The 18357-nt window shown below is 29.3% G+C and overlaps 1 protein-coding gene across 1 annotated transcript; it reads left to right on the forward strand.

Annotated features, from left to right (window-relative positions):
* Positions 1–15860: 15860 nt before the first annotated feature.
* Positions 15861–16331, forward strand: LOC119613239 (the record flags this gene model as incomplete). Its single annotated transcript, XM_037969215.1, has 1 exon — positions 15861–16331. A coding segment is annotated over one exon (471 nt), but the record flags the coding sequence as incomplete, so codon positions are not given.
* Positions 16332–18357: the final 2026 nt, after the last annotated feature.

The raw sequence follows: 18357 nt of genomic DNA on the forward strand, positions 1-18357 counted from the left end.
ACTAGACTATAGACTAGACTATAGACCAGACTATAGACTAGACTATAGACTAGACTATAGACTAGACTATAGACTAGACTATAGACTAGACTATAGACTAGACTATAGACTAGACTATAGACTAGACTATAGACTAGACTATAGACTAGACTATAGACTAGACTATAGACTATACTATAGACTAGACTATAGACTAGACTATAGACTAGACTATAGACTAGACTATAGACTATACTATAGACTAGACTATAGACTAGACTATAGACTAGACTATAGACTAGACTATAGACTAGACTATAGACTGGACTATAGACTGGAATAAAGACTATACTATAGACTAGTATATAGACTAGACTATAGACTAAACTATAAACTATACTATAAACTAGACTATAAACCAGACTATAAACCAGACTATAAACTAGACTATAAACTGGACTATAAACCAGACTATAAACCAGACTATAAACCAGACTATAAACCAGACTATGAACCAGACTATAAACTAGACTATAGACTAGACTAGACTATAGACTAGACTATAGAATGTTAAACAAATAGTCCATAGATTAAATATTTTAATAGAATTGATTTTACAATTTAAATTTCACTCCCTTTGCATGGTTTCATATCATATTTTTCCCCATTTTGATTTGAATAAAAATTATTTGTTTAATTGACATTTATTACTATTTATTATTATTTACTTCCTAGTTACAATTGCCGGCCCATATGCATTCAGAAACATTTTCAACTGTCATTTGCACATGCTGACACTATCGGAATACAATTGTGTGACATCACTATCAATATGCAGAATTTATTTATTTTATTTATCTCAATTGTTTTTTTGGATATCCTACCAAAAACCCCCAAGTACTTTTGTGGCCTTAACGCATTTCCCACCATTCAACCACTTTAACTATTATCTCTTGGCCCACAAATTATGTGTTCACACTTAAGTTCTATTATTTTCAAACATAATTATAGTGATGCGACATCACACATATATTTCGCGTTTGGAGAGCTTTTTATATTTCAGCTAAATTCAAGTGGCTACTTGAATTGTCTAATATATAGACATATTGGTGGTCTAATCGTTTACTAGTCATATAATAGTATCTGTTATCAAATTAATTTAAAGCAATTGGCACCTATTACGCTGCCACTAACTAAAACGTTAACGCTAGTGTGTACCTTAACGTTAGACGCTTGCGTTACTTAGCTGATGGTTTAGTTAGGTTTAATTTACAAGGTTTGCACTTAAGTTTAGCAGCAGAATTGACTTATTTTATCTGCTATTTTCAGACCACATTTTGACGCCTTAGCTATTATAGTGTTATTTCCCCACCTGGCCTCTATCTCCTTTAATATTATGACCCTCTAATAAAATTGTATTATTTATTGATAATGTTTGTCCGCTGATAGTAGTGATTTGCGTTTTATGGGCTTAATGTTAATTTCTTTGTGGCCCCTAATCAGAGTCATACGACCAGTGCTTCGGAGCTGTTGCTTTAAAAACGCTTTTATTTTTAACGGTTTCGTTTACTGGTTACTTTTACTCGTTGTGGTGGTTCCTAGGGTGGTTTTTCGTTTTTATCGCGATTTGCTAAGGATTTTCGGGTTGGTGTTAAAAATAAAAAAAATATCAATATAAAAATTTTGAACCATAAAGTTTTTAAGTGGATTTTTTGTAGAAAACTTAAAAAAAACTCTAAAAAATGTTGATCTTTTCTGTGAATTTATTTAAAAATTTTGATAAAATCATAAATTTTAAAAGAAATGTGTGATTTGTGGAAAAAAAAATATAAACAAATTTATCTAATTTCTGATAAAATACAATTTTTGATAAAAAGCAATTTTTATAAAAAAATATTTAAAAAAATATTATGAAAAAAATAATTTTTATAAAAGAAATTATAAAAAAAAAATTTAAAAATAATTTTTCATAAAAATCTAATTTTCTAATTTTTTTAATAAAAATCAAATTTTTGATCAAAAATAAAATTTTAAATAAAAATTAAAATTTTTCATAAAAACTAAAATTTTCATAAAAAATTAAAAATTTTCATAAAAATTTCTAAATTTAAAATAAATTATAGAAAAACTTATCAAAATCTTATGATCAGTTGTTCTCTGCGAAAAGTAAACGCAATTGATGATCTTTTATCTAGGAAAAGTCATCATTCCTCTACGAAAAATCATCCGAATCTAATGATCATTTCTTGATGAGAAAGTCATAAGAATCTTATGATCAATTATTTACGAATAGGCATCGAAATCGGATGATCTTTTCTCTATACAAGTCATCAAAATTAGATGATATCTAGTCGTCAGAATCGGATGATCTTTTCTCTAAGAAAAGTCATCACAGTCGAATGATCCTTTTTCTGAGAAAAGTCATCAAAATCGGACGATCTTCAAATCTCTGCAAAAAGACATCAGAATCTGATGATCTTTTCTTGACGAAAATACATCAAATTTGTTGATCTTTTCTCTAGAAAAAGTCATCCAAATCAGATGATCATATCTCTAAGAAAAGTCATCAGAATCGGATGATATTTTCTCTAAGAAAAGTCATCATAGTCGAATGATCTTATTTCTGAGAAAAGTCATCTAAATCGGATGAAAATTTCTCTACGAAAAGTCATAAAAATCGGATAATCATTTGTATATGAAAAGTCATCGGAATACTGTGATCATAAGCCATCAAAATTGGATGATTGTTTCTCTACGAAAACATTTCTCTGCAAAAAGTCATCACAACCAAGAATCTGCTGATTTTTTTTTGCGAAAATTTAATGGGAAAAGTTTTCCTGGAAAAAGTCACCAGCATCTGATCATCTTTTTTCTTTGAAAAGAGAAAAAGTTATGAAAATTTGATGATCTTTTCTCTATTAAAGTCATCTGATTCTGATCACCTTTACATCAGAGTCTAAAGAGTTGTTCATAAGAAACAGAATTTCTTTTCCGTAGAAGAGCAGACAGATGATCATTTCCATAAGATATCTCATCTCAATCTGATGATACTTTCCATCACTCATCAACAAGTCAAGTCTGATGATCATTCCATCGAATACTGATCATTTCTTTGTCAGGGGCTTTTCATGAGAAACTCATGATCTCTTCCACTCATGACTCATGATAATTTCCATCAGAAACTGATGATCTTTTTCATAGGAAAACTACAGAGACTGATGATCATTTTCATCAAAAACTGTTGATTTTTTTTTTCGTTTCATGAAAAACTGATGATCTTTTTCATAGGAAAAACTCATCAGAGACTAAGTGATGACCATTTCTATAGGAAAACTTAGATTGATCATAGATTAATGATCTTTTCCATAACATATATCTCATCACATTCTGATGATACTTTCCATCACTCATCAATAAAGTCTGATGATTATTTCATCGAATACTGGTCATTTCTTTGTCACGGGCTTTTCATGAGAAACTCATGATCTTTTCCACTCATGACTCATGATATTTTTCATCAGAAACTGATAATCTTTTTCTAGAAAACTATTGATTTCTTGTCTTTGTGAGAAACTGATCATCAGAGACTAATGATTCATAGGAAAACTCATCCTAGATGATCTTTTCGTCGTCAGAGTACGAAAATTTTTTCCAGAGAATTTGATGATCTTTTTCATAGGATGATTTACAAGATCTTTTCCATATAAAAACTCTCTAGTATTTGATGATCTTTTTCATAGAGAAATACATAAGAATATCATGATCATTTTCTTTATAAAAAACTCCATTAGGGTGTGAACTATGTTTTTTCTTTATAAAATCTTGCTACACACCTTAATGTTGTAATTAAAATGTACTTCGTTAAAACTATTAATTAGACTACTTGTAAAATTGAAAAACAATATTATCCAATACATTATAATCAATGCAAATTATATAGTATCTGTTAAAAATTTTACCGACTCACTTTTAAACATTTGTTCATTGCAGTTGACCTTGTTGGCTTTTATAAAAAAAAAATTTCCTGCAAATATTTACATTATATTTTTTCTCGATTGTTCTTTTTGGTATCGTTAACTTTACAAATTTTCTTTAGTACATTTTATTATATTTAGTTGTATAATTTATTTGTGTGTTTTCTTTTGGTTACAACAACCCAAATAACCAAACATGTTTGAGCCAAAGCATTTATGCATTAAGTGCATACACGCAACCTTATGATAATAATATATTTTTAAAGAGTTTTAAAGAGACTCTTTAATTTTTTATGAAATGGAGTGAGATACTCTCTTAGATTATGAGAATTAATGATAAATGGAGACCGGTAAAAGAAAATAGAGTGTCATTCATTTGGCATAAACAAAATATGCAAACAATAACAGGGGGTTTTGTAATTTCAATTGAGTTGCCAGATTGCTGGTAGAAAGAAAACCTATCACAGGGGAAGGAAAAGATCATTTGACTTTGATGAGTTTTCCCATGGAAGAGATCATGAGACTCTAAAGAGATTTTCTTAGGAGAAGATCAATAGACTCGGATGAGTATTCCTATGGATATTATCTGATGGGTTACCTCTGAAGAGCCTTCCTATGGAATTGATCTTTGGAAAAGATCATCAGACTCTAAAGAGTTTTCCTTTGGAAAATACCATCAGATTTTGATGACTTTTCCTAAAGAAAAGCTCAACAGATTCTGATTGGAAAAGGTCGTCAGACTCTGATTAGATTTCCCACTGAAGTTATCATCAGCTTCTTAAGAGTTTCAGACTCTGATGAGTTTTCTTATGGAAGTGATCATTAGACTCTGAAGAGTTTTCTTATGGAAGTGATCATCAGACTCGAAAGAGTATTCCATTGATAATATCATATACTCTGTTGAGGTTTCCTACGGAGAAGATCATTAGACTTTGATATGTTCTACTATGGAAAAGATCATTAGACTCTAAAGAGTTGTTCTGCGGAAAAGATCATCAAATTCTGATGAGTTTTCCTATGAAATGGATCATTAGACTCTGATGAGTTCTCCAATGGAAGTGATCATCAGACTCTTAAATAGTTTTTCTTAGGAATAGATTTACAGACTAGGATGATAATATCTATGATATGGATAATATCTGATGAGTTTTCCTATAGAAAACATCATCAGACTCTGAAGAGCTTGCCTATGGAATTGATCTTTGGAAAAGATCATCAGACTTTAATAAGTTCTCCTATGGATTCTGATGAGATTTCCTAAACAAAACATTATCAGACTCTGAAGGGTTTTCTATGGAAATGATCATCAAATTCTAAAGAGTTTTCCTATGAAGAAGATCATCAGACTCTAATGAGTATTTCTACGAAAAATATCATCAGACTCTCATGAATTTTCCTGTGGAGGAGGTCATCAGACTTTGATGAGTTCTCCTATGGAAAGTATCATCAGACTATGATGAGTTTTCTTATGGAAAATATCATTAGACTTAGATGTGTTTTCCTATGGAAATGATCATCAGATTCTAAAGATGATCATCAGATTCTAAAGATAACATCATCAGACTCTAATGAGTATGAAAAAGATCATTAGGGTCTGATGAGTTTGCCTATGGTAAAAATGTATTTTCAAAAATGTCATCAAACTCTGATAAGCTTTCCTATGGAAAAGATCATCAGACTCTGATAAACTTTTTTATGAAAAAGATCATCAGATTCTGATAAGTTTTCCTATCGAAATGATCATTTGACTCTGAAGAGTTTTCTTATGGAAATGATCATCAGATTCTGAAGAGCTTTCCTACGGAAATGATCATCAGATTCTGAAGAGTTTTCCTACGGAAATTATCATCAGATTCTGAAGAGTTTTCCTATTGAAAAGATCATTAGATTCGGATTTCTTTTCCTATAGATAAGATCTTCAGATTCTGATGACTTTTTCTAAAGAAACTATCATCAGTTTCCTATGGAAAATATCAACAGCATCTGATGACTTTTCATAGCGAAAAAAATCATCAGCATCTGATGACATCTTATAGCGAAAAGATCATCCCATTCTAATGACTTTTTAACAGAAAAGATAGTCAGATTCCGATGACATTTCCTAGAGAAAGGATCATCAGTTTTCGGTAACTTTTCCTAGAAAAAAGATTATCATTGACTTCTAGAGAACATATAAGCAGATTCTGGTGAATTTTCCCAGAGCAAAAAAGATCATCAGATTCTAGTATGTTTTAGTGAAGAGATCGTCAGATTTCCTATAGTTTTCTTATGAAAAAATCATTAGAATAAATATTAAGAGATCATTTGATTCTGTTGACTTTTTCCTAATGAAAATATCATCAGATTCTAATCGCCGTAAAAAAGATTTTAATGACTTTTCCTAATGAAAAGACAGATCTGGTACTGATGGCATTTTCCAATTAACAGATCATTCGGATCGTTTTTCGTAGAGATGACTTATTTTTGGGGAATGATTCTCAGATTCTTATGAATTTTTCTATAGAAAGGATCATGTGATGAGCAATTTTCTTAAGATCTGGTAGCTTTTATATAAAAGAATGAGAGAGAAAGAGTCTCCAATACCATATCGAAACATAAACACACACTTGTTGAGTTTTTTTATGTTTGTTGTTGTTGTGGTTTTTTATTTAAACATTTTGGGGGGGGCCGATCATTAAACTCGTATATGTGGGGAAAAAATGCTCACATGACGTACGTTTGTATCGATTTGTTGTTGCGTTTCACATGCTCACGTCGAACAAGTTAAAAATTCAGGTAGAGTGTTGTGACTTGAGTAGCTTACGAAGTTTTTTTTTCTTTCGTTCGTTCGTTCTTCTCCACAGTCAATAGTCAACAACAAACACTTGATGAATATTATTGTTATTTTAGTTATTGTGGGACTCTGTGAACTAAAAAGTTAATTTAAGAGTGAACTAAAAGTGAACTAGCGAAAAGAAACCTTATTAAAGAGTTGAATATTTTAAAATTATTGTTGTTGTCGTTGGATAGTAGAGAAAATTTATTTTATAAAGAAAAATACTAAAAGACAATCAAAAGAAGAGTCTTATATTGTTGTTGTTGGTGTTTTTAGACAAATTTTAAGATAATAAACGGAACGATTAGTCAGTCGATTGTTGTGCGTCTCGTGTCTTAAAACAACCGCCGGTACGCGTTTTTTTTAACAAATATTGTGTGTTTTACGTACAAAATAAAAAAATAAAATAGAAAGAGAAATAGAAATAAAATTTTAATTAAGTTTCAATGTTTTTAGATAAAAATAAATAAAATTAAATACAAAAATTTTGTTAGTGATATTTTCGGTTAGTTCGTTTTTGCGCGATCATTTGTTTCTTTTTTAGTTAAGAATTACAAATTAGAAAAAAGTAAGAAAAGAAAATTTACATAAAAAATAAAATTAAATTTTATAAAAAAAAAAATTTCAAAAATTTTAAATATTTATCTTGATTTCAAAAAAATATATATAACTTTTTCTTTAAAAAAAAAACACGTGTTTATTTTAAAAGCTGGTTTCTGTGTTTTTGTGAAAAAAAATGAATGTTTCTTTTAATTCCGCCTTTTTCACCTTGAAATTTTGTTTTGTTTATTTTTTGATAAAACAATTTTTATTTATTTATTTAAGCAACTAAGCAGTCATAACTAAGAAAAAAAGAAAATTGAAACAAAAATACTATTAATGAGACTGCATTTTAATTTGTTTAATTAAAACAATTGGTGTCAATGTGCCGTTTGTTTTTGCGCAAAAAAAAATAATAGTTTTTTTTATTTATTTATTATGTTATTACTCATTCTTTTCTAAAAACGAAGTTCTGCTTAAACATGTTTACTACTTTGCTTTATTGTTGTTGTTACTGTTTATGGTATTTTTGTTTTTGTTTTGCATTGTTTCAATATGCCGGTTTTCTGAAATTTTTGTTGTTTATTTTTCTTTTTAATCCCCACCACAACATAAAAAAATAAACGCAAATACATATTGAACACTCAACACTACGTCATCAGCAATTGTTTCTCTCTCGCTCCTCTTAGTTTTCGCTTAGTTACTCTACTTCTCTTGGCCTCAAGTAATGTTGTTATTACATTACATTACTTTGTTGTTTTGTTATTTGCATATAACAACATTGTAAAGAAATTTACAGTGGGTGTACTGAGGAACTTTTCTCTTTAAGAGATCATCATGGAATGGTAAACTTTTCTTTATAAAAGATCATCATAGACTGATGAAGTTATCCCTAAAAGATCATTACTGACTGATGAACTTTTCTATAGAAAAGATCATCATCGACATATGAACTTTTCTATAGAAAAGATCATCATCGACAGATGAATTTTTCTATAGAAAAGATCATCATCGACAGATGAATTTTTCTATAGAAAAGATCATCATCGACAGATGAACTTTTCTATAGAAAAGATCATTATCGACAGATGAACTTTTCTATAGAAAAGATCATTATCGACAGATGAACTTTTCTATAGAAAAGATCATCATCGACAGATGAACTTTTCTATAGAAAAGATCATCATCGGCAGATGAACTTTTCTATAGAAAAGATCATCATCGGCAGATGAACTTTTCTATAGAAAAGATCATCATCGACAGATGAACTTTTCTATAGAAAAGATCATCATCGACAGATGAACTTTTCTATAGAAAAGATCATTATCGACAGATGAACTTTTCTATAGAAAAGATCATTATCGACAGATGAACTTTTCTATAGAAAAGATCATTATCGACAGATGAACTTTTCTATAGAAAAGATCATTATCGACAGATGAACTTTTCTATAGAAAAGTTCACCGTCCGATGAACTTTTCTATAGAAAAGATCATCACCGACCGATGAACTTTTCTATAGAAAAGATCATCACCGACCGATGAACTTTTCTATAGAAAAGATCATCACCGACCGATGAACTTTTCTATAGAAAAGATCATCACCGACCGATGAACTTTTCTATAGAAAAGATCATCACCGACCGATGAACTTTTCTATAGAAAAGATCATCACCGACCGATGAACTTTTCTATAGAAAAGATCATCACCGACCGATGAACTTTTCTATAGAAAAGATCATCACCGACCGATGAACTTTTCTATAGAAAAGATCATCACCGACCGATGAACTTTTCTATAGAAAAGATCATCACCGACCGATGAACTTTTCTATAGAAAAGATCATCACCGACCGATGAACTTTTCTATAGAAAAGATCATCACCGACCGATGAACTTTTCTATAGAAAAGATCATCACCGACCGATGAACTTTTCTATAGAAAAGATCATCACCGACCGATGAACTTTTCTATAGAAAATCATCGACGGATAAACTTTTCTATAGAAAATCATCGACGGATGAACTTTTCTAAAGAAAAAGTTAAGATCATCATCGACGGAGGAACTTTTCTATAAAAAGGATCATCATCGACGGAGGAACTTTTCTATAGAAAAGATCATCTTCGATGGATGACCTATGTAAATAGTTTTTAAAATCTGTTGATCGTTTCCATAGGAAAACTCATCAGAAACTTTAATAATTTTCATAGAAAGACTTACCAAAGTGTGACGATCTTTTCCATAGTTAGACTCATCAGTATCTGATGATCTTTTCCATAGTTAGACTCATCAGAATCTGATGATCTTTTTCGTTTGTAAACTGATGATCTGATGATTTTATTCATAGGAATACTCACCAGAATCTGATGATATTTTCAAGAGGAAAACCCTTAGTAACACTCATCCGAATCTGATGATCTGATAATCTGCTAAAGATCATCAGATTCTGAATAGATTTCTCATGGAAATGATCTTCAGAAAGTTTCAACTGAGAAAAGATGAGTTTTTAATAGAAGAATACGATTATTCTAGATCGTATTATTCTGAAATAGATTATCAGACTAGTGTGAGTATGGAAATGATTTTGATCACAGTTTCTTCTCTAAAGAGTTTTGAAATGATTTGTCTAGCGAAAAAGATCATTAGATTCTGAAATATCATCTATTACTCTGAGTCTAGTGACTTTTTCTGTGGAAGAATTCTTTGGACTCTAAGAAGTTAGTCAAGTTCCTAAGAATTTTTTTAACATTTTCTTTAGATAAGTCCCACTGTTTGTTTTTATAATTACTGATTTAGTTGTTAAAATTTGGTTGTTCTTTTTTTGAGCAAGAAATTTTCTTGGTTTATCTTAATCTTGTAGTTCTATTATATTTTGTTGTTTTTTTTTGTTACTAAATTATTTATATGCGTATTCAGTTTATTTGAAATGTTGTTTATTTAAGTTTTTGTTTTTGGCAACATTTCTTATGCTGATTTGATACCCTACCTTGGTTGAGATGGTAATGTGGTTTCAGGCTAAAGTTGGTTAAGGGACTAGAAGAAAAGTTTAGTTGAAAAATTTGAACTTTGTGAAGATATGTACGATTAAAAAAAGTTTGGAAGGTTTTAGGGGCAATTGTTTTAAAGGGGTAAGTACACAGAGGGAAAAAGAAATATACACGCCTGGTATCAAATTGACACCAAACTGTTTATAATTTTTCAATACCATCCGTTGTCAAGGTATATACAAACGTACGACAACACTATGTAATGTTAACAACGTTGTCGAAATCTAAATTTTATACACATCCGTTGTCTAAATGTTAACAAACGTGGTAAGTTCACTATTGACAAACAAGCCGTTGTCAATAGTGAGCTTACCACGTTTGTTAACATTTAGACAACGGATGTGTATAACATTTAGACTTCGACAACGAATTGTTGCAATGTTGACAACATTACATAGTGTTGTCGTACGTATGTATATACTTTAACAACGGATGTTATTGAAAAATTATAAACTCATTGGTGTCAATTTGATACCAGGCGTGTATATTTCCTTTTCTCTCTGTGTACTTTTAAGTGAAAAGTACTTTTTAGTACATGCATCGTTGCCTTAAAGGGGATAATGTAGCGTACTTTTTGGCGTTTTGCTTTTGGGAGTGATTTTTTGTCATTTCTATTTTGCGATTTTTTCAATTCTTCCTTGTTTCTAACAGAATTTCAAAAGATTTGTCTTGTTGAATGAAATTTTTATATTATTTATAAATAATTATGATAATTTCCAGTTTTAAATTTTAAACAAATTTAATGAATTCAGTTATGAATTAGCATAAACAATTTTTTTTTATTTATATAGTATGTCTGGTGTTTTTAAAAATATTTGCATATTTTGAGGTCAATTTGATGACGAAGAAAGAAGACTGCTTGACGTAGTTTGATTTGATTTGAAAAGATAAAGTGTTGACGTTTTAGACAGTCAGACAAAAAGGTGTACGACTAGCTTGACAACAGTATTTAAAGGGAAAAAGAAAGATTTTATAAAAATATTTGCTAGATTGTTGCAAATTTAACAAAATGCAAATTGATTCGATTCCTTTAGATTACTGCAGTTTCTTTTTATATCTTTTAATGTTTTCGTATTTTATTTTATTCGTTTTTGTTGTTGGTTGTTATTAAATAACAACATTTGTTTTTTTAAATTTTGGCCAAAATGTGCGTTTTTCTTATAGCTTCTATTTTTATGCGATTTTTTAATTTATTTATTTACTTTGACATTGTTTAAGAGAATGCCGAATGCTGCTCTAAAGGTTTTTGAGAAAATCTTCTTTTAAAAAACTGAAATCTATATATATAAAAGAGTAGCGTTACTAACTGACTGATTCATCATCGCACAGCCCAAACGGCTGAACCTAGAATCATGAAATTTTGACAGTAGATGTGTTTTGGTTATGTAGATCCACTAAGGAGGGATTTTTGGAAATTTGTACATTTACGGTTAAAAAGGGGAAAAAACGTGTAAAACAGGTTTTCTTAATTATCTTACACAATATTAGTGATACAAGAAAAAATTTAAATGCATCTGTATCTACTCTTAAAATGAGCAGATGGGTGTCTGGTACTTTTTTGAAATTCGTACTTTTAAGGGGTAAAAATGTGTAACAAATGTGATTTTGGTACCTTTTTTGGCCCCTTATAACTTTTGAATAAAATTTTTATAAATATTTTGGATACATCTCCCAAAATTATGAGACACCTGTTTCGTACTTTTTTAAAATTCAGTCCTTTTTGGGTGTAAAAGGGAGAAAACTGTACTCTTTTTTAGCACATTAAGAAAACTTTTTCGGTTTATTGAGTTATTCCTATTAAATTACGGACTAACTCTGTAATATTTATTGTAAAATTTTTGATATTTCACTGGGGAAAAAGTACCAAAAAGAGAAAAAACGGGAAATTTAATTTTATTCAAACTCTTTGAGCCAATTTTTATAAAATTTTAAAAAAGTGTGTTTTATCTGTGATATATAGATTTAAATACGGAACATTTTGTAAACTTAATTCTCGAAAAAGTATATTTCTAAGCGAAAAGGGGAAAAATTGTATTCTTTATTAGTACTTTCCACTTAGGTATTCCACTTTTGGTACTTTTTCTTTCTTCAAATGATACTCTTTGTATGTTCTTTAATATGAATTCAAAACACATGATTATTAAACATACACGATCCTCATTGAATAAGACTCTTTAAGAGAGAACTTTTTAGTACTTTTTATCTCATAAATGGTACTTTTTTAATTTTCTAAAATATTCAACCTAGGTCTTAACTGAATAATATTCTGTAAGTGGGAACTATTTGGTACTTTTCTATTCTTCAAATGGTACCTTTTAGATTCTTTATAATGGTTAACCGGAACACACGATCCTTATTAAATGAGAATTTAAAGAGAGAGAGAGAGATTTTTGTACTTTTTCGATGGTACTTTTGATATTTTTACGATATTGGACATAGATATTGAAAATAAAATTTAAAATGTAGGGACCCTAGTGTATGAGAATCTACTGAAAGGTACTTTTGGTACTTTTTCATTCATTAAAATTATATTATTTGAATTGTATATAATATTGAACACAGAAACATACAATTATTAAATAATAATCTATTAGAGGTATTTTATAGTACTTTTTTTCAAATAGTACTTTCGAAATTTTCTATAATGTGGAAGCTAAATGAATGAAACTAAAAATACAAGCTTCTTACTGAATGCGAATTTAATCACGTAATATTGAACGTATAAAACTGAAACATTAAAAAAATGTTTAATCAATTTTAATTTTCTATAAAAGGACACAAAACTTTGTATGTATTTAATTTAAGTTAGGGTAGCGAAGCACCCAGGGTATGCTAGTTTTTTATAAAATTATCAATGTTATTCTAAATTCCAAAACTTTCAAATTTTCTAATAATTAAACATAATTAAGTAACTAATTTGTATAATTACATAGTTAATTTTTGAAATCTTCAAAACCTTTATACGTTTTCTCTTACAATAAACGTTAATTATAAATCGAATGATCATCTAACTCTACCCATCCATCCATTCATCATTATCATCTATCAATTGTCATGCTTTTTGTTTGCCTCTTAATACATAATCATGTCAGCTGATGAATAGATCGATAAGCTATGTATCTAAATATCTCTTTTTCTCAACATTTATCTCATTATTTATGTTGTTTCTTTTTTTTTATTTTTCAAATATACTCATGTAGACTTTTATAGATGTTTTTGAAAAAAAGGTGTTAAATAATCCCATTTTGACATGATTTTGTTGTTCGTTTAAAAATACAGAATAACAATATAAAGCAAAAATTATACAAATATATCAACTAAACTGATTAAGTAACCTATTTTATTTTGATATCTGAAATTTAAATTTGTTTTAAAAACAAATGAAAGGAAAAATTTACAAAAGAAAGTGTTAGAAAACACACCTAATTACTAAAGGAATTAAAAAAAAAAATACACAAACAGCTTTAACAAAGAGTTTGATGACCCTTTCCCTGAAAAAGTTATTCGGAAACTGACGACTTCTTCTATGGAAAAATTCATCAAATACTCATGTCTTAGAGAAAACTTCATTTGAATCTGATTAAATTTTAGCAGAAAGTGGTGATCACCTCAATCTAACTCTGACGATCATTTCTATATGTTGATTTCTGTAGAAAAACTGATTCCTCAGAAGATGATGATCTTCACAATCTGATCTGAATCATTAGAATCAAATGATCTTCTTCATAGAAAATATTATCAGAACCTGATGATCTGACGATCTTATCATAGAAAGTATCATCATAATCTGATGATCTCTTTCATAGAAAACTATCACTAGAATCTGATGATCTTTTTCATAGAAAAAATCATCAAAATCTGATGATCTTTTTTATAGAAAATATCACCAGAATCAGATGATCTAAACTCATCAGAATCTGATGATCTTTATCATAGAAAATATCATCAGAATCTAATGATCTAATTCATAGAAAATATCATCACAATCTGATGATCTTATTCATAGGAAATATCATCAGAAGCAAATAATCTTTTTCATAGAAATATTATCATAATCTGATGATCATTTTCACAGAAAATATTATCAGAATCTGATGATCTTTCCCATAGAAACTGTCATCAGAATCTGATGATCCTTTTCATCAGATTCTGATGATCTTTTTCGTAGAAAATGTCATCAGATTCCGGTGATCTTTCTCATAGGAAATATAATCAGATTCTGATGATTTTTTTTATAGAAAATGTCAGCAGAATCTAGAAAATTAACATTTGAATCTGATGATCTGTTTTATAGAAACTATCATCAGAATCTGAAGATATATTTCATAGAAAATATCATTAAAATCTGATGATATTTTTCATAGAAAATGATCATCAGAATCTTTTTCGTAGAAAACTATCATCAGAATCTGATGATCTTTTTCATAGAATCTGATGATCTCTTTCATAGAAAACAAGCATCAGCATCTGGTGATCTTTTTCATATAAAATGTCATCAGAATCTGATGATCTTTTTTATAGAAAATGTAATCAGTTTCTGATGATATTTTCATAGAATATATCTCCAGATTCTGATGAACTTTTCTATAGAAAATATCATCAGATTCTGATGATGGTTTTCTATGAAAAAGATCATCAGAATCTGATGATATTATCATAGAAAATATCATTATAATCTGATGACCTTTTTTGTAGAAAATATCAGAATCTGATGATCTTTTTCATAGAAAATATTATAAGATTCTAATGATCTTTTTCAAAGAAATCTATCATCAGAATCTGATGATATTTTACATTAAAATATCATCAGAATCTGATGATCTTTTTCATCGAAAATTCTTATGATCTTTTTTATCAGATTCTAATGATCATTTTTATAGAAAATGTTATCAGGATCTGATGATCTTTGTCATCATATTCTGAAGATCTTTTCATAGAAAATATCTGATGAATCTGATCATCTTTCATAGAAAAATCTTTCATAATTTGATGATGATCTTTAGAATCTGAATGAAGTTATGTCCTGAATGTAATGAAACTTATCACAATCTGAAGATCATTCTTTTAGGAAACACATCAGAGTCTTAGGGAAACTCTTGATCTTTCTGATCTTTGCTTAAAAGTTTTTTTTTGTTTTTTAACTGAAAGAAAACTTAAATTAACTCTTAAACTATTAAAAAATTTTGGTAAATTAATTTAATTTTTTTTATTTTTATCTTTTATTTTCAGTCAATAGAAAATCTCATTTATCCAGCAAATCCTCAACAAAAAAATTATAAATTAAATTAAAGTGAATAATTTTTGCAAAAAAAAGTGAAAAATAAATCAATTAAAAAATTAAATAAAAGTGAAGTGATAAGTGTTAAAAATCCACTTTAAAAGTTTTTCTCATTCAATTAAAAATCATTAAATAAAAAAAATCTTTAAAAATTTCAATTCATAAAAATTAAAAAAGAATCAATTAAATTAAACATAAAATGGCAACATTGATTTAAATACCGCCAAATTACACATTTAACAACGAATTCAATTATAATTCAAACAACAGCGACAGCAATAGCAGTCACTGCAGCAGCAACAGCAGCACCAGCGCTAAAACTGCCTGTGACGAACCACCCAAAATTAGTAAATTCTTTAGCAACAGCTCCAACTATCAGAGTAAAATTCAACAATTGATCAGTTTCAGTTTTACTTCATCGAATTTTATTTTCATAACGTTCATCTTGAGTATTAGTAAACTCTGTACTACGGCTGCTACTGATCCCAGTCAAACTGGCGCACCTCAACCTAATACCGCTGTACCCAGTTTTCTTATGCCCAATATAAGTGGTTCGGCTTTATTGGAGAAATTAAATTCGATTCGTGCCAATACACTGGGTCCACCACCTCCACCACCGTCATCAGCGGTTAAAGGTAAAAATACACCAGCCGCAGCAAATAGTTTAACTCAGGGTAGTAGTGGTGGCCGGAAGTAGTGCCATTTCAGCTGCATCTGCATCTTCTATATCATCTCCGACTTCCTCGGCCTTTATCGCCTTCGTCGGCTCATCTTCCTCATCATTAAATGCTTTCCATCTTTGTTCAATAGTAGAGATTTAATAAATAAGGATATGAAATTTTTAAATGTCTCAGGCAAAATCGGCACATCTTTGGGCATAGGTAAGTTATTCTCTTTACTTATTTATTTTGATCTAAAACACTTTTACCTTTTAACCTTAAATGTCTCTTAAAATATTATTATTATTATTACATATTGCCGTTTTCCTCATTTTGCTACAGATGATCATTGTCATCATGATGAAGTTTGCAATGAGAAACGTGTCTGGTTTATCAAGTTTATTTTAAAATTTTTTTCTCCTTAAGTTTTCAGTTTTATTTTTAGCCCAAACGTACAAGTTTTGTTTGTAACTATTTTAAGATTTTCTCGCTTTTTTTTAGAGTTAAACAGAAAATTTATAAATAACTCTGTGGGCCTTAGGTAATGAAAAATGTGCTTTTCTTTTTGCAGTTTTGTTTGTTTCTTTCTGTACTTTTTGCTGCTGATGTACTTATGGTTTATTTCTAAGTCCCAACATTAAGCAGGGAGAGACAAACTCTTATTCCAATGGGCAACATTTTTTTTGTAGAAAATTTGGAAATTATAGAGCAAATTTTGATAGAAAAAGTTGCTATACACTAGCAAGTTTTTATAGAAAATGTTACTCTACACCAGAGCACGTTTTTATAGAAAAAGTTGCTCTAACGAAGAGCAAGTTTTTCTAGAAAAAGTTGTTCTACACTAGAGCAAGTTTTATAGAAAAACGTTGCTCTAGACTAGAGCAAGTTTTTCTAGAGAAAGTTGCTCTAAAGAAGAGCAAGTTTTTCTAGAAAAAGTTGCTCTACACTAGAGCAAGTTTTAATGGAAAAAGTTGCTATATACAACAGCAAGCTTTTATAGAAAAAGTTATTCTACTTTAGAGCAAGTTTCAATAGAAAAAAGTTGCTCTACACTAGAGCAAGTTTTTATAGAAAAAGTGCTCTACACTAGAGCAAGTTTTTATAGAAAAAGTTGTTCTACACTAGAGCAAGTTTTATAGAAAAAGTTGCTCTAGACTAGAGCAAGTTTTTATAGATAAAGTTGCTTTAAACTAGAGCAAGTTTTTATAGAAAAGTTGTTCTACACTAGAGTAAGTTTTTATAGAAAAAGTTGCTCTACACTAGAGCAAGTTTTTATAGAAAAAGTTGCTCTACATTAGAGCAACTTTTTATAGAGAAAGTTGCTCTACATTAGAGCAAGTTTTTATAGAGAAAGTTGCTCTACACTAGAGCAAGTTTTTACAGAAAAAGTTGCGCTAAACAAGAAAAAGTTGCCCTAAAGAAGAGCAAATTTTTATAGCAAAAGTTGCTCTTAACAGGAGCAAGTTTTATAGAAAAAGTTGCTCTAAACAAGAGCAAGATTTTATAGAAAGGTTGCTTTTAACAAGACCATGTTTCTACACAAAAAGTTGCTCTAAACAAAAGCAAGTTTTTATAGAAAAAGCTGTTCTAGACAAGAGCAAGTTGCTCTGAACAGAGGAAGTTTTTATAGAAAAAGTTGTTCTGGAATAGAGAAAGTTTTTATAGAAAAGAGTTGCTCTAGACTAGAACAAGTTTTTATAGAAAATAGTTGCTCTAGATTACAGCAAGTTTTTTTTAAAAAAGAAAAAAGTTGCTCTGGGCTAAAGCAAATTTTTAGAAAAAAGTTGCTGCGTACTCGAGTAAGTTTTTAGAGAAAAGTTGCTCGGGATTAGAGCAAGTTTTTTATAGAAAAAGGTTGCTCTGGACTAGAACAACTTTTTGTATAAGTTGAACAGCACTAGAACAAGTTTTTATAGAAAAATGTTCCTCTATAACATGTCTATTATACATATAGCAAATTTGTTCTGAATCTAGGAATTTTTCCTATGCTTTCTTCAATTGTCTTGACATTCGAATGCAATTTTTTCTTTTTTTTAATTAATTCTGATTTATTTTCTTGCTTCA

The sequence above is a fragment of the Lucilia sericata genome, unplaced genomic scaffold (genome assembly GCF_015586225.1).
Source record: "Lucilia sericata isolate MDLA Ls3-8-SP2 unplaced genomic scaffold, ASM1558622v1 Contig002023F_arrow, whole genome shotgun sequence".
Classification (NCBI taxonomy): Eukaryota; Metazoa; Arthropoda; class Insecta; order Diptera; family Calliphoridae; genus Lucilia; species Lucilia sericata.